Source organism: Pipistrellus hanaki, assembly GCF_964339955.1.
Source record: "Pipistrellus hanaki genome assembly, chromosome: 8".
NCBI lineage: Eukaryota > Metazoa > Chordata > Mammalia > Chiroptera > Vespertilionidae > Pipistrellus > Pipistrellus hanaki.
Window position 1 is genome coordinate 44,976,767 of NC_140510.1, and position 24,492 is coordinate 45,001,258.

The 24,492-nt window shown below is 36.1% G+C and overlaps 1 protein-coding gene across 1 annotated transcript in view; it reads right to left on the minus strand.

The window, feature by feature from the left end:
* Window positions 1–1,445: 1,445 nt before the first annotated feature.
* Window positions 1,446–24,492, minus strand: part of TLK1 (tousled like kinase 1) — a 139,462-nt gene continuing 116,415 nt past the window's right edge. Inside the window, exons 13-21 of the mRNA XM_084892299.1 lie at window positions 22,887–22,984; window positions 20,926–21,007; window positions 15,987–16,078; window positions 15,814–15,903; window positions 15,510–15,679; window positions 15,106–15,241; window positions 13,562–13,673; window positions 12,340–12,447; window positions 1,446–3,274 (exon numbers count right to left, since the gene is read on the minus strand). Of these exons, the coding sequence (XP_084748425.1) occupies window positions 3,098–3,274; window positions 12,340–12,447; window positions 13,562–13,673; window positions 15,106–15,241; window positions 15,510–15,679; window positions 15,814–15,903; window positions 15,987–16,078; window positions 20,926–21,007; window positions 22,887–22,984 (1,065 nt within the window). The 3' untranslated portion in view covers window positions 1,446–3,097. The remainder of the gene's footprint in view (window positions 3,275–12,339; window positions 12,448–13,561; window positions 13,674–15,105; window positions 15,242–15,509; window positions 15,680–15,813; window positions 15,904–15,986; window positions 16,079–20,925; window positions 21,008–22,886; window positions 22,985–24,492) is intronic.

Consider the following 24,492-nt stretch of genomic DNA (forward strand, 5'->3'; position numbering starts at 1 on the left):
AGAACTGTTGTAGAGTTGCCAGGAACGAGAATCCTAATAATTTAATATAAATTAGCTGATAAAACACTTTTTGAATGCCTTCAGAACATTAAATTTTAGTATATTTATGAGGAAATTCTATCAGGTAACATGTCAAAATTTAGGTGGGATTAGAGAAAGACCTACAAATATGACTTTAAAGGTATAAAGCTTTGTCACACACAAACAGCAATGCAATTCAATTCTAAAAGTAACAACCTAAAGGACTGGACAGTCTGCATTATAATTAAATAGGTAGTAACATCTGATGACATTATATTTAGTAAGTAACAATGAATAGCAAAACGCACAATATCTTCTTTAAATTTTTCACTGAAACTCCCCACCACTTTAGCTTCATGTAATGAGGTATCTGCAAAGGTATTTGTTTACATTTTATGTACCATTTAAACAAAGTTCTTTTGTTTTTTTAGAAGGGGATGGACAAAAAAGTTTTATTTTTGTTTTTTTTAAAAGACAATCTGATATCTACCCAATTCTTGATTTAATTAATTATTAGGGTAGTTTCTACACTTATTTCCTCTCAGGGTGCACACACTGAAACTACTGCACATCAGAGAGACTCTAAAATCATCTCCAAAAACTGCATTTTACCTGTAACAGTGCTGACTCTTACAGGAAACAGGCCAATAAGAGAGTCAAAGGAGAGGACCTTGCTGTTGTCTCAGGAGTGTAAGTGACACATTCTGAGGAGTGAATTCAGGAAACCAGAACAGTTTAAGCTTCAGAAGATATTAGAGCTGAAGATTGCCAGAGTAACTGAAATCACTTGGTGATAGATATCAAGTTCCTTTGTGAAGATAACAGTATTCATATTTACTGGGTTACTGGCATATAATCTGAAATCTATAGCATTTGTTTGGGAAAGCTTTAGGAGGAAGAGACGGTTTATAAGTTACTCATTTTCTTCCTTTTCTGCATTTTGAGACTAGTAGCCACTTTCATTTGGAAATGATGATAAGCAGTGATCTTGAACTATACTACTTATTCAAATCAATCTCGTTAGATTTATAGTCACTTAATATCTCACCAAAATTTTAAAACTGGGCATTTTCCTTCAATTCAGAACTTCAAGTAAGTTACTCTATGAACATAGTACTTTATGACTCAGAATGATGAAAATAACAAAATTAAAGGCACTTAATGTTAACATTTCATTACCATGTCAATATTTCTTATAGGATTTCTATCTTAATCTACGGAGGAGCAGGCACAGCCCTTAGCCACTCCTGATAGTGCTGTTACTCACCCAGAATTCACCTTGATAATGGTTATTAGGTTCACTTTAACAGCATGAACACTCTATACTTGTCTTGAAGTATACTTAAAGAATTTATTCAGCTGATTCTTAAGGAGCCAAGTCAGAGCCAATATTCTAAGTCTTGAAAACTCCCTTAAAAATGCAATTTTCATAGTCTTTAAATTTTAACTGTCATTGTTTATTACCAGTTTGGCTACATTCTCTACAATTTCAGCAGCATTTTAAAGAGACAGTGTGTGTATGTACAATGGAAAAACAAAATGGCTTGCAACATCAGAAATAACAGCCACAGTTTAACTGTACAATATTAAGGAGAATCTGTGGTAAAGTAAGTAGAGCCTCCTTTTTCAGCAACAGGGACAACTTACATGTAAGTATCAGCATTATGAATATAACAATAAAGGAATAATTTTTACAGGAGTAAAATACAACATCCTGAAAAATAATGGTTTACACCATACAAGGCAGTTAGAAAATGTTCACATTTTAACAAATCTGTACAAACCACAAGAAACTTGTTTATGGGACCATCATCCCACCTTGCTGATAAGAACCTTCTAGAAATGTAGAATAACCATGAACAATGTATAAATCTAGTATCTATGTGCTCCACAGCCCTAGAACCCAAGGAACTGATTTAGAGAATTCTATATGTCCAACATGGATCATTTTTACATGCCTTGATTGTTAATGAATGCCTGCTTTTAATATGCCTCTAGGATGTACAGTCAATTTGCACCTTTTTAAGGAGGTCATTCGATATTTTCTTTTCTTTTTTTTTTTTTTAGCAAAGAAGCAACATCATTTAGCAGCAATTAACGCGCCTTCAAGACTTAAAAAAAATACAATATCCAATTAGAAAAGCCATTATTTTTAAACATTTGTACAAGAATAAGCTGCTGAAACTTGGTAATTGAAATATGACATATGTACAACAATTTACAATAGAACTAGAAGGGAATTTATCATTATCCTGCATAGAACTGGTCTGCATTTGGTTACATACTGTCATTTGTTTTAATGAACAAGGCCTGGCATCAAAACAAAAATGTTACTTCTAACATATTGAAAACACTGGCGATATTACAATTTAGTGAATTCAACTGATTTAAAAATGAGCAGCGCATTTTGTCAAAGGTGTAAAGTATCCAGGAGTAATAGCTCTCCCTTTAACATAATCAGTGAAAAAAAAAAGGACATGTGATTTCGAGGTACAATGTGGTAAAAGCCAGAACAGGCAAATGACAAAGGCTAACCTTGTCCAAAGATTCTAACTCTCACATTCTCTCTATAAAACACAACTGTCACTGTCATTCAGTTCTTACTTTGGTTTCGGCAGATTAACTACCGAATGCTGAAGAATGTATCCAGGCACTGTAGTTCTTGTGTTAGAAATATTTCTCATTTTTTCCAAATGTTTTTAAATAATGAAAAACTACCCTTCATATTAGACCTCTTTAGTAACAACCAAATGTATTTAAGTATTATAAACGTTATTTACAGTGTTTCCCCAAACAAACAAATCATTTTTCTTCGTCTGAACATGGTATTCTCATTTCTGTGTAACAGGCAGTCACCCTTCACGTCTCAAGATTATTTATAGTCAGAAGTGTACATTTATTCACCATCCATGATCCTTTCCCATACAAATGACGCTACAAAGAACTTCAGCTCGCGAACAGTTCTCAATCACGTCCTGTGTAAAAAATAAAGGAACAAAAAAACACTCAAATGCTCTTGAACTCAAGTGTGCACCTGGAAGCAATTCAAAGATATCATGCCGATTTTGGAGGAAAGTCAGAACGTAATTATGCTTGAAGCGGGGGGTGTAGGGGATGCTGTCAGCCCAGCCATGTGCAAGTTTCCTGAAGAGTTTGATCTTCTCATGTGAGGGAGGAGGTACGGGTCATTTGCCAGTTGGTGCACATCAAATCGATCTTCTTTTCGGTATGCCAAACAGCGTCGTATAAAGGCCTTAAAAAAAAAAAGTCAGCAGTTAAAATCTTTCCCCTTCTAAATTCCAGAGAAGAATGGACACATTTTTTTAAAAAAATATATTTTATTATTGATTTTTTACTGAGAGGAAGGGAGAGAAATAGAGAGCTAGAAACGTCGCTGAGAGAGAAACATCGACCAGCTGCCTGTTGCACACCCCCTACCGGGGAAGTGCCCGCAACCAACGTACATGCCCTGGACCGGAATTGAACCTGGGACCTTTCAGTCCGCAGACCGACGCTCTACCACTGAGCCAAACCGGTTTCGGCAAGAATGGACACATTTAAGACAGGTTTTCCATCATTTCAAATTGAAACTTTTACTGTAACATTAAACAGTAACTACTGATTTCTTCCTCCCCTGACCTTTGAAAACCACTGTCTGTCTGATTTATGATTTGGCTATCCTAAATATCTATATGAGTACCTAGAATATAAGTGGAATCACACAACATTTGTCCTTTTGTATTTGGGTTATTTCACTTAGCACAATGTTTGAGTTATCCATACTTGCAGCATGCATCAGAATTTTGTCTCTTTTTAAACTGAGTAATATTCAACTGCATGTATATACCACATTCTGTTTATCCATTCACCTGTTGCTATTTGATTGTTTCCACCTTTCTGCTATTGTGAATGCTGTTTTGAACATTGGTATAAAGATCTATTCAAGTCCCTCCCTTTGCATCTTGTTGGTTTCCTCTGCTGTGCAGAAGCGTTGGTATGCACTTGTTTTTGTTGCCTTTGCTTTTGGTGTCAAATCCAAAAATTCCACACCAAGATAGAGGTCAAAAGCTTACCAGCTATATTTTCTTTTAGGAATTTTATGTTTCGGATCTTTACATCTTCACATCTTCCATCCATTTTGAGTAAATTTTTGTTTTTCTGTTTTCCTGACATCGTTTATTGAGGAGACTGTCTTTACTCCATTGCATATTTTTGACTCCTGTTCATAAAATAATTGACCATATATGTGTAGGTTTATCTCTGGGCTCTCAATCCTGTTCCACTGATCGATGTGTCTATTTTTATGCCAGTACCATACTGTTTTGGTTACTACAGTTATATGACAGCAATTAGGGAGCTTGATGCCTCCAGCTTTGTTGTTTATTCTCAAGACTGCTTTGCCTATTCTGGGCCTTTTGTGGTTCCACACAAATTTTATAATTGTTCTAGTTCTGTGAAAAATACAAGTGGAATTTTGATAAGGATTACATGAATCTGTAGATTGCTTTAGGTAGTACAGACATTTTAACAATCAGTTCTTTTTAAAAAATATATTTTATTGATATTTTACAGAGAGGAAGAGAGAGGGATAGAGTTAGAAACATCGATGAGAGAGAATCATTGATTAGCTGCCTCTTGAACACCCCCTACTGGGGATGCGCCTGCAACCAAGGTACATGCCTCTGACTGGAATCGAACCCGGGACCTTTTAGTCAGCAGGCCGACGCTCTATCCACTGAGCCAAACCAGTTTCGGCAACAATCAGTTCTTCCAACCCATGAGCATGGAATTTCTTTCCATATATTTGTGTTTCTTTAATTTCTCCCATTAACATCTTACAAGTTTTCAATGTTGGCTAAATTAATTTCTAGGTATTTTATTTACTCTTTTGTATGCAAATGATCTTATCTGAATTTCTCTTTCTGATAGTTTGTGTATAGAAATGCAACAGATTTTTATATAGAGTTTATCCTGCAACTTTACTGGATTTGTTGACTAGTTCTAACGGTTTTTGGGTGATGCTTTTAGGGTTTTCAGTATACAGTTGACCCCTGAAAACAAGGGTTTAGGGGTGACAACTCCCAGCAGTCAAAATCCACATGGAACTTATTTGGCCCCTCCAACGATCCGCTGACCCCCATTCAATGTGAACTGTGTGGGTCAGCTGAGAAATCTGTGTAAGTGGACTGGTGCAGTTTGAACCTGTGTCGTTAAAGGGTTAACTGTATAATATCATCTGTAAATTATTTCTTCCTTTTTGATTTTGATGCATTTTATTTATATTTTTGCCTAATTGCTCTAGTTAGGACTTCTAATATATTGGATATGGAAAGCTGCATTTATAATTACAAATTCTGCACACTTATTTCTAGAATTTATCTTCTGCTAAAATAATCCTCTCACTATCAGCTTAGTTTGGCCAGAGGGTATGCTATTTTCAACCATACTATTTTTTTTTCTCCTATTGAGCATAAAGACTTTCTTTAGATGAAGGGATACTTCATTGAGGTTTTTGTTTCATAGGTTAACATTGAGCATCAGCACACTTTTAAAAGCTAAAAGTGGAATATAATTAAAAGAGGAATATAATTACTATCTTTTTCCTTTCTCAGACTGGTTTTACATATCCTGTCTTTGAGAAAAGCTTCTTTTTTTAAAAAAATAAAACACTAATTATAAGTATACTACCCTGTTTCCCCAAAAATAAGACAGTGTCTTATATTAATTTTTTCTCCCAAAGTTGCGCTAGGTCTTATTTTCAGGGGATGTCTTATCTTTCCACGTGCTACGTCTTATTTTCGGAGGATGTCCTGCGCATGAATCTGTGCACCAGTAGCTCTCGGAGGGGCCTGGCCACTCGGTGCCCGCTGCTCAGAGGCCCATCTGCGGATGGGCGCAGAAAGCTTGCCTTGTCACTATGGTGACGAAGCAGGCATTCCGCCAGGCTGCTCACACTGCCTGCTCTCAGCGGCAGATCCCTGGGCTTGGGGGACTCCAGTGGGGCTGAGAGGACTGGTGCCGCCATCTTGTGGCTATGGGCGCTGCCATATTTTGTGATGGAGTGATGGTTAATTTGCATATTTCCCCTTTATTAGATAGGATAGTACAAAGTGAATATATCTATGCAACTGGCAATCAGATAAAATAATTTTACCAAAACCATGTGAGTCTCTTCCTGCCCTTTTAGGCATGGACTCTACCTTCTACCCTTTCATCACTATAGTTGAGTTTGCTGTTTTGACATTTATATAAGTGATATCACAGATTATGTTCTCTTTATCTGGCTTCTTTCTTTCACTCATATTTGAGATTCATGTGTTTTTTTTTGCAACAGATAAAACATTCTTAGATAACAATTGGTAATTCTTTCCCTTTCTTATTGCTGACACTAGATGTACCCTATAGCTTGCGATGAAACAAACCATTAATAAGAAAATGGTAACACATATAACTTTTTAATGTGATCAAACTTCAATTTAAATGGAACAATTTTGCCTGTTGTTTTGCTTTGAAAATCATTAGAAGTAATTTTTTCTCTGAAAACAAATGTAGCTATTCTCATTATACCATGGTTAGCATACTAGTATTTTATCAAAAGTCTTTCTGATCCCTTAGGTTTTATCTTTTTAAGTCATTAAAAAATAAAAAAAGTTTCAGATAACACTCCGAAAATGATTAAGATAAAGAAAAAAAATCAAGAGTGATTATGTTGAAGGCAGAGTTTAAAAGGATGAAAAACTAAGAACAAGGTTAAGTATATGCAGAGTAAATATGCTTAAGATGCTTAAATGAGGTCAGTAGAGGTACTTGGCAAAGGTGTGCTCTGTAGGGACAAAAGGTTATGAAACAAGCAAAAAATAATGTGATTTTCCCCTGGTACCAACGGGTGACTGTGGGACCTATAAAGAGCCAGAGGTGGTAAACTGGACTTCTTTTTGGCACACTAAATTCACACTATACTCATTCTTGTTACTATTAATAATGTCAATAAATGGATTCTGCATTGACTAAAGTCATTTAGTTTCTATTCTCACTGATACTGTAGATAAACAGAAGACAAAATTTAGATGCTAACATCAAGATCTTAAAATTTTTTTTATTTTCATTGTTTTTTTTTTTTTAAATCTTTATTGTTCATATTATTACAGATGTTCCTCTCCTCCCCCCCCCCCCCGTTGCTCCCCTCCACCAGGTTCCCACCCCACCCTCTGCCCTTTCCTCACCCCCATTGTCCTCATCCATAGGTGCACAGTTTATGTTCAGTCTCTTCCCACATCCCCATCTCCCCCTTTCCCCAAGAATCGTCAGTCACTCCCCTTCCATACCTCTGATTCTATTATATTCAACAGTTAATATTGTTCATCAGATTTTTTTTTAATTTCCTTGGTTTTTAGATTCACTTGTTGATAGTTAATGTATTTGTTGTTCATAGTTTTTATCTTTATTTACTTTCTCTTCCAAAAGAACCCCCTTCAGCAATTCATATAATTCTTGATTGGTGGTGATGAACTCCTTTAGCTTTTTTTTTTTTATTGGTGAAGCTCTTTATCTGGCCTTCGATTCTGAGTGATAGCTTTGCTGGGTAGATTATTTTTGGCTGTAGGTTCTTACTATTCATCACCTTGAATATTTCTTGCCATTCCCTTCTGGCCTGCATGGTTTCTGTTGAGAAATCAGCTGACAATCGTATAGGTGCTCCTTTATAGGTAACTACCTGCTTTGCTCTTGCTTCTTTTAATATTCTCTCTTTGTCTTTTGCTCTTGGAATTTTAATTATGATTTGTCTTGGTGTGGTCTTCTTTGGATTCCTTTTGTTTGGAGTTCTGTGCACTTCCTGGACTTGTAAGTCTAATTTTTTCACCAGGTGGGGGAAGTTTTCTGTCACTATTTCTTTCAGTATGTTTTCGATATCTTGCTCTCTCTCATCTTCTGGGATCCCCATAATTCTGATGTTGGTTCGCTTGAAGTTGTCCCAGAGTTTTCTTACATTATCTTCAACTTTCTGGATTCTTTTGCCTTCTTGCTTTTAAGGAGGAGTGTCTTCTGGCTCTTTATGTTCCAAATCTTTGACTTGATTCTTATGATCTTCCCTTCTGTTTTTAGGACTCTTAGGCTTTTACAGCTCCTCCGCTCTTCCTTCTGGTTTTCTCCTTGCTTCTCGTTGTAGAATTTCCAGTCAGTCGACTTTCCTGTAGTTCTGGGTAATATCCATTTTATATTTTAATTGTATTTTATTGAAATTGTTGTGTGCGGCTGCGGTTAGGTGTTTACCTGTGCAGCCATCTTGGATCCTCCCAAAGTCTTATTTTTATTGTTGAAAGTATTATATATGTCCCCCATCCTACACCCCTTTACCCTCTTCCACCCAGTCCCTACCCCTTCCGCCTGGACTTCACCACACTACAGTCTGTGTCCATGGGCTAATGCATATCCTATATAATAAACCCTATTATACAAATCGACCAAACGGGGGAACAACCGGTAGAATGACTGGTTGCTATGAGGCGCACTGACCACCAGGAGGCAGATGCTCAACGAAATCTAACCTGGGACCTTTCAGTCCACAGGCCGACGCTCTATCCACTGAGCCAAACCAGTTTCAGCATGGCATTTCTATTTTTGATTTTTTGAGGTAACTCCACTGTTTTCCATAGTGGCTGTACCAGTCTGCAGTCCCATAACTGTCCCCTTTTCTCCACATCCTCACTAGCACTAGTCATTTGTTTAGCCATTTTGACAGGTGTTGAGGCAGTACCTCATTGTCATTTTAATTTTTTTTAAAAAATATATATTTTATTGATTTTTTACAGAGAGGAAGACAGAGGAATAGAGAGTTAGAAACATCGATGAGGAAGAATCATCGATCAGCTGCCTCTTGCAACCTTCCACTGGGGATGTGCCCGCAACCAAGGTACATGCCCTTGGCCGGAATCGAACCTGGGACCTCTCAGTCCTCAGGCTGACGCTCTATCCACTGAGCCAAACCGGCTTTGGCCATTGTCATTTTAATTTGTATCTTTCTAATGATCAGTGATTTTGAGCATTTTTCATTCGTCTCTTGGCCATCTGTATGTCCACTTTGGAGAAGTGTCTATTTAGGTCCCTAGCCCATTAATTGGACTGTCTTCCTTTTGTTGAGTTGTATGAGTTCTTTATATATTTTGGAAATTAACCCCTTATTAGCTGTATTATTGCCAAATATGTTCTCCCATACAGTGGGTTCCCCTTTCATTTAGATGATGGTTTCTTTTGCAGTGCAACTTTTTAATTTGATGTAGTTCCATTTAAAAAAAAATTTTTCCTTTGTTTTTCTTGCTGTAGAAGATGTATCTGTGAAAAGTCTGAGATTTTGATGCCTATGCTTTTTATTTTTTTATTTTTTATTTTATTACAGTGGCTTTGTAGTATAGTTTGATATCTGGTATTGTGATCCTCCAACTCTGTTCTTTTTTCCAAGATTGTTTTGGCTATTTGGAATCTATTTTCTGACTATAGGTTTTTTTTAATCTCCTTGGTTAAGTTTATTTCTAAATATCTTAAATTTTTTTTGTTGGTAAACAGGTTGTTTTTTTTATTTTCCCTGAGAGTTCATTATTGGTGTATTAAAATGCCATCAATTTTTGGATGTTGATTTTATAACTGCTACATTTATTAAATTGAATATAATTTTGGTGGAGTCTTTAGGGTTTTCTATGTACAATATCATGTCATCTGCAAATAATCTTACTTCCTCCTCCTCTCTTCTTGTTTGATTACTGTGGCTAGGACTTCTGGTACTATGTTGAATAAGAGTGGTGCAAGCAGACATCCTTGTCCTTTTCCCATTAAGTGTTCTTAAGGGAAACACTTAGTTTTTGCCCAATGAGTGTGATATTGATCATAGGTTTGTCATATATGGTCTTTCTTATGTTGAGGTATGATCCCTCTCTATTCCCACTTTGCTAAGAGTTTTTATCAAAAAAACTCTTATTGATATGATCATGTGATTTTTTTTATCCTTTATTTTGTTTATGTAATGTATCACATTGATTGATTTGCAAATACTATACCAGCCTTGCATCCCTGGAATAAATCCCACTTGCTCATGGTGTATGATCTTTTAAATGTATTGCTGGATCTGATTCCCTAATATTTTGTTGAGGATTTTAGCATCTATGTTACCAGGGATATTGTAGTCAAGATCTTTTTAAAAGGAGCCATATTTACCTTACAAAAATACTCATTTTTAAAAATATGAACGGGCCAGTTATCTTTTTAATTGCCAAGCTTCTAAAAGTCATTCAAATGATTTGCAAAAGGCTAATAAAGATGCAATGGATAGGCTAACCCTGTGGTCGGCAAACTGCATCTTCTTGACTGTGGCTCTTCCACAAAATACCACGGTGAGTCTATTTTGAAGAAGTGGCATTAGAAGTTTAACTTTAAAAAATATGGCTCTCAAAAGAAATTTCAATTGTTGTACTGTTGATATTTGGCTCTGTTGACTAATGAGTTTGCCGACCACTGGACTAACCAATCTAGAGGAAGGCGGGGTGGAGAGAGATCAAAGAATTGATATGCATAACCCATGGACACAGACAATAGTGGGGTGGAGGGAGTCAATGGGGAAGAAGAGGACATCTGTAATACTTTTAAAAATATGGATAAATTTAAAATAAGATAACATGAACTGTGGGACAATTACTGATATTACACAATAACCAGTACAATTACGAAGGCCATTATGACCTTGATCAGGGACATATAGCAGGGCTTATCTACACCTTCTAACAGAAGGTACATAATGCCTCTTTATGAATTATTCTGATGGCCTAGACCAGTGGTCAGCCAACTGTAGCTCAAGAGCTGTGGCTTGCCGCTCCACTGACTGAGTTTGCAACCACTGGCTTAGACTCTTCATAACAGAAAGAAATGGGAATGTCATGTGTTTGTCTTAGGAATTTCACAGGTTTTAAAAAGAAGACTACATCAGGGAGTCACAGAGAAATAAACTTTGGGATGAGCATAACAAAGCAGGAGTAAAAGTGGGAAAGGCCAGAGGACGAAGGTGGGAAGATATTAAGGACCATCATAGTTTTGCTATTAGAAATATCTATTTCATGATATCACATAGACATATATGGACTAGTCTATGGCCATACCACCCTGAATGCACCTGATCTCAGAAGCTAAGCAGGGTTGGACCTGGTTAGTACAGCCCTGGCTGATGTGGCTCAGTTGATAGGAGTGACATCCTGTATACTGAAAGGTCGTTGGTTTGATTCTGGTCAAGGCACATCCCCAGTCCCGGTTGGGGTGCATGCAATTGGCAACTGATAGATGATACATGTTTGTTTTTCTCTTCCCCAAAAATCAATGAAAATTTTGAAGATATATATATATATATATATATATATATATATATATATATATATATATATTTAGCTTCAGAGACTTCTATGTGTTAAGAAAGCTAAAGAAGAGGTCAGGCTTTCTCAAGAGCTAGGGCAGATAGCACGAGAATTATATTAGGTATAATTCTGGACAAGGTACTTTTGCTATGTATACAGCCTGACGGGATCGAACCCATAAGCCCTGACAGGAATTGAACCTGGGACCCTCCAGTGCACAAGACAACGCTCCAACCAACAGCCAGGACTCAACATAATACTTTTATTATTTCTTTCTTTAAAAAAATATATATATATATTTTATTGATTTTTTACAGAGAGGAAGAGAAGAATAGAGAGTTAGAAACATTAATGAGAGAGAATCATCAATCAGCTACCTCCTCCTGCACACCCCCTACTGGGGATGTACCCGCAACCAAGGTACATACCCTTGCCCGGAATCGAACCTGGGACCTTTCGGTCTGCAGGCCGACGCTCTATCCATTGAGCCAAACCGGTTTTGGCTTATTATTTCTCATATAGTTGACCCTTGAATAACATGAGGATTAGAGGCATCAACCCCCAGTGCAGTTGAAAATCCACATTATTACTTTTGAGCGAAAGCCTTATCAGTGACTTAGTCAATTAAGACATATTTAGTATGTCTAGACTATACTCTTTCGATAAAAGTATATTTTATGTATTCATGACATACCTAAATTTTTCAAAAATTTTAAAAAATATTTCTAGGCTATGTGATTCATCTGCAAATTTCCAATATATTTATCAAAATGTATTTAACTGGACCTGTGCAGTTCAAACCCTTACTGTTCAAGGATCAACTATATACCTCTTGGATAGATTTTCCTGTGGTAGTAATTACTTTGTTTTAAGAACAATTTATGATGTGAAATTTACTTCCCAAAACTTATTTACATAAATTCATTACCTTGGCTTCAGTGCTTACAACCGGTTTTACAGGGAACTGAACGTCTGTGGCTTTTAATATTGTATTTTCTTGAAGAATGTCTTGTTGAGATTGATTGTGACCAAATGGCTAAAAATAAAATGTTGAGAAATTTATCTCACAAAATTTAAACAGATATTAACAGTGAATACTCAAGATACAAATGATTTGTGTTCTAAAAAAGTCTTGCCCTCAGTTTCATGAAAGTTGGGATACATTTTCATAGCAACAAAGTTATAATTAATCCACAACATAGCTGAGACACTGAATAAGCAGAAGAAAATAATGCTACTACAAATAGGAAATTAAGATAAAAACATAAGAAATTTAAAACTTTATTCTTAATATTTACAAAATGAAGTCTGGTTAGAGAAGAGATGAAGTAGTGGCAGTGCCTGTGAAAAGACCACCGAAAAAAACACTTAGAGCATAGTACACCAACGTAACCAAAGAGCTCTGGGCTTGGCACTCCTGATTTGCAGTCAATTTCCAGACAAGTTCATTAAACTCTCTTTCCATACTGATGAAGGGATGAAAAGGGGAATAGATAATATCTATAGTTCTGATTTCAAAATAAAGTGGTTCAGGAAATATTAAGACTTAAGTTTGGCGGAATTTCCCTGAGGAAACTATGAAAAGGCCAAACTGTGTGCATGCAGTGAGGGAGAGAGAATGGAGGATAATGAAAAGTTTTGGCTCCAGTATTCTTTAACAGTAGAGAATATTAGCACTTTTAACATACAATTACTTCTTTTTCCTTCAGTTAAAAAAAAAAAAAAAGGTGTGTGTGAAAAATGCAGGCCAAGTAAATTGCTATGAAATAAAATAATTCTGATCCATAGAAATTTTAGCAGAAATAGAGAAGAGCCCTAGCTGGTTTTACTCAGTGGTTATAGAATGTCAGCCTGTGGACCTAAGGGAATTAGGTCAGGGACACGTGCTTTAATGCAAGCTAAATCCCCAGCGCACATCAGCACACGTGTGGAGGCAACCCATCGATGTTTTTCTCTTTTCCTCTTCCCGCCCTTCCATTCTCAATGAAAAAATATCCTCAGTTAAGGATTAAAAGAAATAGAGAAGAAGCCTGGCTTTCCTTGGAAGGATTTAAATTGACTTTTGACTTTAAGTTAATGAACTTTGTATTTAAAAGGGGGAAATTCCACTTATCTAGTAGTACAGTTGAATCTGGTATACTTTAACTTACCTTTCTACCATAAAGACACTGAAAGAAAATGACTCCAACTGACCACACATCAACCTTGTTGGAAATTTTTGGTGGTTCTTTTCCAACTACAAAACACTCAGGAGGTAAATACCTATAGTTTTTTGGGGAGAAAAGGGTAAGGCTACTATTAACAATCTGTAATTTAAAATCTAAGTGTAAAAATCTTAGAACTAATTTTATCCACATAACACCTTAGGATCTTCATGAGTGAAAATTTCCAATCAAGCTTTTAAGTCCTTGTATCACTTGACCCTAGCGCCAAAACATACAACTTTGAGATAAAGTATGATACACACACACACACACACACACACACACGCCTAAAGTGCACAATAACATATATTATCATTAGAAATTACAATGTTCTAGGCACTTTACCTTCCTCCTCTCCCCAGGCATGTTACCATTAGCTTTCATTCTCAAGCTCCAAGGGACCTTTTACCTCTAGAACTTGTTTGCTAAGCCCGTTTCTTCTAGGAACTACTTTTTCTACCTCTGTTATTTACCCAATCAATGTTCTATTTTGGGTAAGTCTCTAATAATAGAATAAATCCTCTCCCACTGCCCCCCTTCACTAGCACTCAAACTGTAGGCAGTTTTCTTCCTAAAACACACATCTGACCAGGTGGCTCTTCTGTTTAAAGAACCTCAGCATTATTAACTGCCAAGGAATGTACCTCATATCTCTTGTTTGTAACACAAGACCCATCCTAATCCAGCAGCAACTTAAACTTCCAACATCTGCACTCACTCTTCTTTACCCCTCACACCGGCTAGGGAAAGCCAATTAACTTGGCCGCCCACACTACTTTTCTGTAACTCATGCTTTTGAATACGACAATACTGAATACCTCCCCTAACCCTCCAATTTACACGGAGAGCACCTTCTCTTCGAGATCCACCCAGCCTCCATAAGCCTTTTCGTAATGTAAATATCAGTGTTTTCCGATGGTCTTAGATGACCCTGCTAGCGGTTCTCAACCTTTGGGTCGCGACTGTAGAGCCTAAGACCATCGGAAAACACAGATATTTACATTATGATTCATAACAGTAGCAAAATTACAGTTACAAAGTAGCAACGAAAATAATTTTATGGTTGGGGGGGAGGGTCACCACAACATGAAGAACTGTATTAAAGGTTCACGACATTAGAAAGGTTGAGAACCACTGCTCTACAGAGATGGCTTTTTGCTTATTTCCTGTAATAGTTAAGATGGTATATTTATGTTTTTTTTTTTTTTTCATGATAAATTCCCTCTAACTATAGAAAACACCCCCCCGTCCCCATTCTCCCCATTCGGAGTTTCTGGGTAGGTTACTAAGTCACCCGCTAATGCTAAGTCTTCCTCTCTCTAGTTTGCTGAGATGAAGACTGATGAACGTGGCCTCCCTCTCAACTCAGGGCTTCACATCAGTACCCTCAGCACAGTAATCTCAAAGGGACATGAAAAGAAAAACTAAACTCTCATAAAAAGCCTTGTGACTAATCTATACAATTTTGACGTTTTTAGTGATATATTTACCAGTAAGTGCCTGCCCCTTGGGAAGTTAGGTCCATTCCATCTACACCATAGCTATCGTCATCCATGATCTTGGACAGACCAAAATCAGTGATTTTGATTTCTCCACAAGCTGTTCCATCCACCAGAAGGATGTTTCCTAGGAGGAAAATAAAAATAGAAGGTTCTTTTAATGATACATAGATGAATAACATCTTTATGACTTACGCTAACTTTTGGTAAGTAACGCTAACTTTTGGTAAGTAAATATAATTTTAAGAAGTGACATGACAAAAACACTTTAAATTCTAAAACTACTCTACTGACATTTACAAACTAAACCAAAAAGTATGTTTTTAGGTAAATTAATAAATTGACATTATACTCCTTAGAACTTAAAAATTTATTTAGACAATTTTATTAGTTACCTGGCTTAAGATCATAATGTATAATAGGGGGTTTGATTTCATTGAGATATCTTAGCGCATTTACAATTTGCATTACAATAGACCTAGCTTCTTTCTCCGACATTAATTTATGTTGCTTCAGATAGAAATCCAAGTCATTGCCTTCACAGTATTCTAATACTGTACAAAACCTAAAATGGAGAAGATAAAAAAAATTAGATATAAAATATTATCCAATAATTCAGAATCACAGTGAAGAAATGAAGTCATTTATATCACCACTACAGAATAGGGAAAGCAGAAATCTTTAGTTATATTTACTTACGTATCTGTATCCAAGGAGAAATAATCATAGAGTTTAACTATTCTGGGATGATCCAGTTCTTTGTGTATTCTATACTCTCTGCAGGCATGTCTACAGGAAGAGAGAGTATATTAATTCTCCATTACCATTAAATATGTTTTCAATTGATAAAAAGAATGAAGTATTATATTTACTTATAGTAATTTTCCTTTTTCTCATCCCTCCAGGTTTTATTAAGCTGATGGATCTTCACAGCAGCATATCTTTGTTCATAAAGGTCAAAAGCCTAGGATTCAAGTAACAAGAGTTAGGACCCAAGACCAAATGAATAGCCGAAGACATTAAAAAAATTTTGGTGATGATTTTCGCATAATATGGAATTAGAATATACATTACAATTCTTTTTTTTTTTTTTTAACACTACAATTCTTGTGTTGATCTTTGCTAAGATTATATACAGTCTAATGACACATGGTCAGAAACATGGTGCTAAATCAGAGAAAACTTTAATGTAAGTTTTATAAATGACTCAAAATAAAATAAAGCTCTTTTTTTTTTTTTTTTTTTTTTTTTTTTTTTTTTTAATATGAACTTGCTCCTCTATCCTGGCAGAACAGCCAGGAAAACAGATGGCTCTAATGCTTTTTTTGTGGGTTGGATAAAGCAAACCTTTTTTCTCTAGCTTCTCTTAGCAACTCCCTACCTTTTTCCTCACTTCTTTGAAAATTAACAAGTTCCTAAACTTTAATTAAATCATTACCACACCTAACTTCATCTAATACCCAACTAGTCTTCAATTTTCCCTGGTTGTCTAAAAAAACACCATAAAACATTTTTGATACTGTTTTGTTTAAATCACTAGTCTATTAAGTAACAAAATAAAAAATGATCAGTATTATTTAAGACTTCAAGTGACTTAAAATTGTTTTTTAACAATAAAAGAGATTTAATAATTTAGGCTTTGCTGTGATTTATATACAAAGGTGCCCCTTTAAGAAAACACATAGCTTACATATTCATTAAAAAGAAGGTCCTTAGTCCATACTCTCCCCATCAATTTAATCTAAAAATAAGCAGTAGCGGTAAAATGCTTATCACAAAATTATAGAAGCAATAAAGGATGGAATAATCAAGAATATTCATTTTGGAGTCAAGATAACCTTATTAGTGCAAAACTTTGTATTAAAACCCTCTCTTAGCCTCATTTATTAAGTTTGGGTAGTTGAAAAGATTAAATGGGGTGAAACAAAGTATTTAGAAAAATATGATTCATAGTAAATATCCAATAAATATTAGCTAATTATATTAATTGAAAGTTGGGTTTAGGTGTGACCTCCCTCTGGGGAGCATGCCTGTGTCTTTCCCTTCCTCCTCCTCTTCCTCCTTAGGAATGCAATTCTTAAGCGCTAAGGGACCCCACGGGACTTGCAACCAATGGGCAGTGGCCAATCCCCTGAACTTGTCCCCGAAGGTCCCCTCTTCTCTGACTTCTTAGTGAGCCAAAGCAGCCCAGTCTAGGCTCATTTCCCCACATAGTCTCTTGTCTGTTGCTTCTTTTATCATAGGCCCTTCCTCGTTTCCTGTTTCTAGTTTTAATAAACTTCTAAATAAAATTTTTAAGAAGTTGGATTTAAAGATATAGAAAAGAATTTTCAAAGGTTCATGTGAGAAAAAGCAGAGTAGCATAAAGGATAAAATTCAGAGGCAATCATAATAAATGAAAATAGATGAAAGTAAAATTAAGTATACTACTGATAAAAGCTAATGCCAGTGTATGTTGATTATAATAGTTATATATGACACATCTTTCTCCCAAGATTAGATGAGCAAAGTACCTTCTCATAAAGTTAATACAGTTATCACTAAGCAACTGATTCAATCTTTCCCACCGTGGTACAGATAAAAGTCTATACAATTTGATTTACAATCTGTTGCTTTGTTTCTCAATGGACCTGGCAACAATAAAAGGGCTTTGTAGAGGCTGGAGTGAGTGGTTAGTATTTAGGCCAGTACTGAAGGTTCAAGTCATTGAGCTACCATCTGCATTTTCTAATTTCTAAAAGAAAATCCCGTTTGGCCCTAAAAACAGTGGCAGTGGCAGAAGGGTGCTGTGATTAGTAGGCTGAGTTACCATGTTTCCCCGAAAATAAGACATCCTTCGAAAATAAGACCCACTTACAGGTTTCCTTCTGAGTGAAATATAAGGCATCCCCCCAAAAATAAGCCCCCCCCCCCCCAGGCTAAACATGCGAGATTTGGTCCACTGATTCTGAAAGAAATGGAGTCACAAGAAATTCACCAGGAAATTCAGGAATTGGATTGTTATGATGATGTTCCAGAAGATGATGACATGATTGTCATTGAATAAATGAGTAAATTCTTGATACTGTAGGATTCACGGTTTGTCTGGTTTGTGTTGACAACTACCGTACTACCATACCGTATACAGGTAATAAATTTCCTTTATTTTCATTTAACAATAAATGTGTACCGTATTCTTCTTCATGGAAAAATAAGACATCCCCTGAAAATAAAACCTAGCGCATCTTTGGGAGCAAAAATTAATATAAGACACTGTCTTATTTTCGGGGAAACAGGGTAGTAGTGTTATGTAACTGTACACTTTTGGATCCAAGGTGAGCTATTATGATCTTCCTCCATGAAGCCTGTGTAAGCCTACTTCAATCATTACAGTGCACAAGGATGAACTATTGTTGGAATTAAAGACATAGGAATTACAAGAGAGCTCACAGATCACTCCTGATAGGTGAGGCCCATGATTTTTATTACTTGTTCAACTTAACAAAACAAAAAATAGTTACTGGTTGAACCAAGACCAGAATTGAAGTTCTCTGAATTCAAATTCCAAATTTTCCCACAGTCAGAACAATCCAGAATGGTTTTTACTAAGCCATGAAGGCACAGTCTTTGTCTCATTAAACAGAGAGGATTTTTAGTAATGATCTTACATTTATTAAGCACCAATGTTCTATGTGATTTACCTGTGATAGCTCAATTAATCATAATCCTACAATGTAGGTACTATTATCATCCCTAGATGAAGACAGTGAGACAGAGGATGATTAAGTAATAAGCCCAAGATTATACCGTTATTTAACAGCAGTCAGAATTAGGATTCAAACCCAGTCAGTCTGGCTTCAGAATCCAACCTCTTAACCACTAACTATACTGACATAGAATGAAGCACAGCAAGTATCACAAGGAGCTTATAAAAGGCAGACAAACAAGGAGAGCTTCTAAAAGAAGTCTCAGGTGAGAGCATGACCTGCATCTTAACTAAGAGAAACGGGAAGCCACTGGGGCTTATAAGAGAGTGAGAAAATTGTATTGCATTTTATAAAAAGGCTACTCTAGCTGCAGTTTACATAAGTACGCTGGAGAAACTTAATGCCCTTGGGTAGCAACGCAAACAAGAGACAATGTGGCCTTGAGCTAATAGAAAGGAAAGGGCCATTGCTGGATTTAGGGGAGTTTGATGACATTAATAACAGTGGGCACCCAGGAACTGGTTACATGCTGAGGAAGGGAAGGGAAAGGTAGAGTGAAGGATGGCTTTTATGTTTTTAACTTGAGGGACTAGGCAGTTGAATAGCAATGCTATGGACTAAAGTAGGAAGCAGAGTTGGAAGAAGGGGTTTTGGAGAAAAGAAAAATAACTTCTAATTAACAAGTGAATTTGCAGTGCCTGCGGAATCCACGCCAAGTGAAGAGACAAAGTCACATTAACAGATAGGAGCTCAGAAAGAAAGTGTGGGGTATGTACACACATAGTCAGACACAGATCTGAGGGTGAAATCAAATAGATAAGTCAGTGAATGGGCAGGAATATATTTGAAAAGGAGAATACAGAATAAGAGACTTAGGAGCTACAATATTTAAAGGTTGAACAGGAAGATACAACATAAAGTAGGAAAAAGTAAGGTATAAAACATTGAAAAACAACAAAAAATCACTAAACATGAGTAAAAATTTTTACATTTATACATAAGCATTTGAAAAACATGGTCATTAAAATAGGTAGGAATTTCTGTAAATTCAGGACATGTAAGATTTCTGAGATACATGTTTAAATATAAGGGTATAGTATGACCATAAAGGCACTATATCATATGACTACCTGCCTATCTTGATTCTGATTGCTATTATTTGTATCAAACTGGCTAACAGTACTAGGTAGCAAATACTTGATGGGCTGTGCAGGTGCACAGTCTTTAGACTCTTAACACATTGTGGACGGATCATGAGAATTCTCATGATTTCATATCACACAGTGTTTTACAAAGTATCATACTTTAAAAAGATATGAGCTTGTAAGAACATGTAATAAATAACTTCAAAATGCAATGGGTATTTAATTTTAAGGTGTGCCTTTAACATTTATGTACTTTTTTTTTGTACTTGTTCTTTAAGATACAACATAAGCCACCAGACTTGTTGTAATGAGTCAGGACATAAAATCTGCCCTCCCCGCAAATTATAAAATTAACAAACAAAAGATAAGTACTTCTTAACCACATATAGGTATCCCCCACTTTTTGAGTTCACATTAGGCCACTTTTCTTTTACAAAAGGCCTACATTTATTTGTACCTTTTTTTTGGCTAACTGCAATAAATACAAAGAGGGCTTTTGCTTTTATGAGAAAAAGCAAGAAGTAAAAATAGCTTCCAGTGCTCATTTCTCAGGGTTAGAGTCAGTGCACACCCTTGCAGCCAGAGTGGCAGCCCAAGGTCCTCCCCCTGGAACCACACTCAGCATCTCAGTATCAATCTGGCTTTGACCTGTGTTTGTGAGCTTTACTTGGATTTATTTCATGCATTAATTAGCAAATGTATCATAAGCTTTCAGAAAAGCTTAAGAAAGCTTGTAAGGGTGCTGCACTTATCATAAAACTGGATGTAATTAAGTGTATTTGGTATGATTTGGTGGGTTATTTAGGGGGTCTGGGAATACTTGAAAAAATTTCCATATAAATTAATGGTAACTGCTTCTTTGCTTTATGCTTATTTTGACTTCTAAAGGTTTCATAGGAACACACTACTTGTGCATAGTAGGGGAAACCTGTACTCCTATATTAGTGTGAAGAACAGAAAAAAAAAAGAAATTACATTACCTTATACACTTCACTAAAGCCACCTCTACCAAGCAGATGAAGTAATAAATATCTTTCATTTAACGTTGGATGATCTTTGAACCTTAAGGGTAGAGGAAAAAAAACAGTAACATGAAAACGCATACAAAAAGGTTCTGTCCACAATAAAGTTCCACGCTCATATTCTACCCCTAGCTATTTCTTTCTCACTCTACTGCTAATTCCAAATTCTGTTCCATACTTCTCTATCTGCAGGACTATCACCCACCTTAACACCTGGTGTTTGTTTATAAAGCTTAACATTTATAGCTGAATATCCAGGTTCACTGACCAATTATAGTGCTGTGATAAAGAGCTACCAACGACTGTGTCATCAAGAAATATTAGGAAATCCCCATCTACTCAGCAGGAATTACTTCCCTCAGAGAAAACTTGTATTCTTTGTTATAGTTAATCAAGACTTTATAGTATTGACATAAGATTAAAAGTAATTATACTTTTAAATTGGCTTTTACCCATACATTTTACTGTCTTTAAGACTTCCATAAATAAAATTTTATTTCCCAATTAAAAAAGAAAAACTTGTTTAAAAACTTTGGGAAAAAATCACTCATAGACAATACTGCTATTACATATCCACAAACAAGTTTGGACATAGTTTTCAGGTCAGATAATTTTTAATTAGTCTTGTTCTATTAGAATTTTCATCTGGCACAATTTAAGTTATTCCATAACACTAATATTTCATTCACCTTACACACTGGAATGATCTGTGTATTTGTGTTACACATACACAAATGATCACAGATAGGCCCTCTTAATTTTAAGCAAGATATTTATATTTCACAGCAGAAATGGTCCCTTCCAATGCTGATCCTCTTGTTGGGCCATGAGGTCTTAAACTACACGACAAGTTTAGGTATAAAAGACGTGCTTCTCTCCTCAACATGATTGAATCCAAGGAATGCTTGGCATAATTTCCATCTTCTTGCTTAATTTCTATCTTCATAAAGTTCCCACCAGTTCATGGCTATTTTCTCTCCATTTTTATAACCAGGGGTTAAGGACACAGACTTATACTTTTCTATTTTCTCCTCAAGTTCTGTATAATAATGCTGGATATGCCGAAACCGGTTTGGCTTAGGGGATAGAGCGTCAGCCTGCGGACTGAAGGGTCCCAGGTTCTATTCTGGTTAAGGGCATGTACCTTGGTTGCAGGCACATCCCCAGTAGGGGGTGTGCAGGAGGCAGCTGGTTTATGTTTTTCTCTCATCGATGTTTCTAACTCTCTATCCCTCTCCCTTCCTCTCTGTAAAAAAATCAATAAAATATATATTAAAAAAAATAATGCTGGATATGTGGCTTACTGAAACCCCTTTAGTTGAAAATAATTTCTTCTTCCCTATTAATATTCATTTTGATATTCAGTCAACAAATGTTTGTTGCATGCCTACTATAACAAAAATAAAATTAAGTTCCTCCTCTCATATAGGTTATATTTTAGGGAGAGAAGACAGATAACTGAAATACAGATTTTATAATTCCAGATAGTGAAAAATGTTATAAAAAACAAAGCAAGATAAAAATACCAGGAGAGGGAAGGGAATGGTGTAAGGACTGCTATTTTGGATAGGGCTGCCTAAGAATGGCCTCTCATGTCCATTTGGAGTGAAATCAAAAGGAAGCCACTCAGATATTTAGAAGATGAACATTTCAGGTGAGAAGGTAGCCAGCACAAAAGCCCTGAGATAGGGATGGGGGCTGGCATGGCTGCAGCTTGTGAGGGGAGGATGAACAGAGATATGTTGGTGCGGTGCCCACAGACCAGTTTACATAAATAAGACTTGTTGAGCCACGGGAAGGACTGTGGATCTTTTTTCTAAGTATGACAAGAAGCCCCCAACAAGGAAATATTGTGTTTATGCTCTGCACAGAGGAGAAACACTTTTATCATGTAAAACTGAAGTATAATAATGACTTACTGTGAATTATCTTCATTATTTATCCTTTTGAGCTCTCGAATGTGCAGATTTCTCACTCTTTCCAAACGTTCAAGTTCTGCCTGAATTTCTGCCTCTTCCTGAAAATGAAGAGAGGGGACTATAACAAGCTCAATTTATTTGCTGTATAAAAAAAGATATTTTTACCCATGTGTCATTTTTTTACAGCGACAGGAAGAACAGTTATTATAAAGTACCACTGAGTTAAAAGACCAAAGTGCTCCTTTCAATGCCTGAAAGATGGAAAAGCCTATTTCAAGAAACCATCCTCCACATAAAAATCTATACCTAATGAGATGCCGAATTTTATTCTGTACAGCAAGAAACCTATTTTTATAATGTCTAAACTGAAAATGGCTGCAAGGTAGTCTGAAACTGACATATAACAAAATGAACTGAAAGCTTCATTTCTGGTACATCCAAATTTTAATTTGAGAGGTAATAATTTATTAGCATAAAGCAAATGAAGATAACCTATATAACAAAAGGGTAATATGCAAATGGACCCTAACAACGGAAGGGTCAATTTGCATATTGACCCTATGACGCAAACTGACCACCAGGAGGCAGACACAAGCTGGGCTGACAGCTGCTAGTGCAGCAGCAGTGGTAGGAGCCTCTCCTGTCTTGGCATCGCTAAGGACGTCCGACTCAGCTTAAGCCAGCTCCCCTAAGCCATCGGTTGGACACCCCCGAGGGCTCCTGGGCTGCCAAAGGGATGTCTGACTGTAAGCTTAGGCCCGATCCCCCAGGGAGTGGGCATAAGCCGGCAGGTAGACATACCCTGAGGGATCCCGGACTGCAAGAGGGCACAGGCTGGGCTGCGGGACGCCTGCCAAGTGCACGAATTTTCATGCACTGGTCCTCTAGTTTTACAATAATTAGAAGTGGAAGAAAGGAAAAAGACAGAACCACTGATTATATCTAGAGCTTACAATATTTGGAACACACACATATTGACCACTCTCTTTGGATAAATCCCACTGCAATCTTAAATAGACTCTAAAACAAACATTTTATGAGTAGCTGATCCTTAGTTATCATCAGAGCAGATTTAGGCAAATTCTAAAGAAATTTATGTCAACATTCAATTAATATAAAAATTTTGATATTTTCATGTCTCAAAATATATACATTTTTAGAACATGAAAAATAACAACACGAAAACAAGTCAACATAATAACCCATTACCTACACACACCTGATTCATCAATATAAACTTGAATATTAAAGAATACATAAAAATATACCAAATTTCAGTGGAGAATTCTAAAAATGCCCAATTTTAAAATATTTTTGAATATATGTTAAGCAAATAAACAAATACAGATTAGCTTGGTTGAAGTATACCTACTACTAATATAAACCTATACCACATGGAATAGAGGTTATTTCTGAATACTGTGCTTAAATATTTCATCTATTAACTTCTCTTCTTTTAATCATTTATTTCCTAATATCAAAAAATATCCTTTATCTCGAAAAATAATTCTGAAATTTACTTTGATATAAATATCATTTCATTCCAAAGCAGATAATTAGAAATAGCCTATTTCTAAGGCTTACACTAAAAGGAATGTTCTAAGTA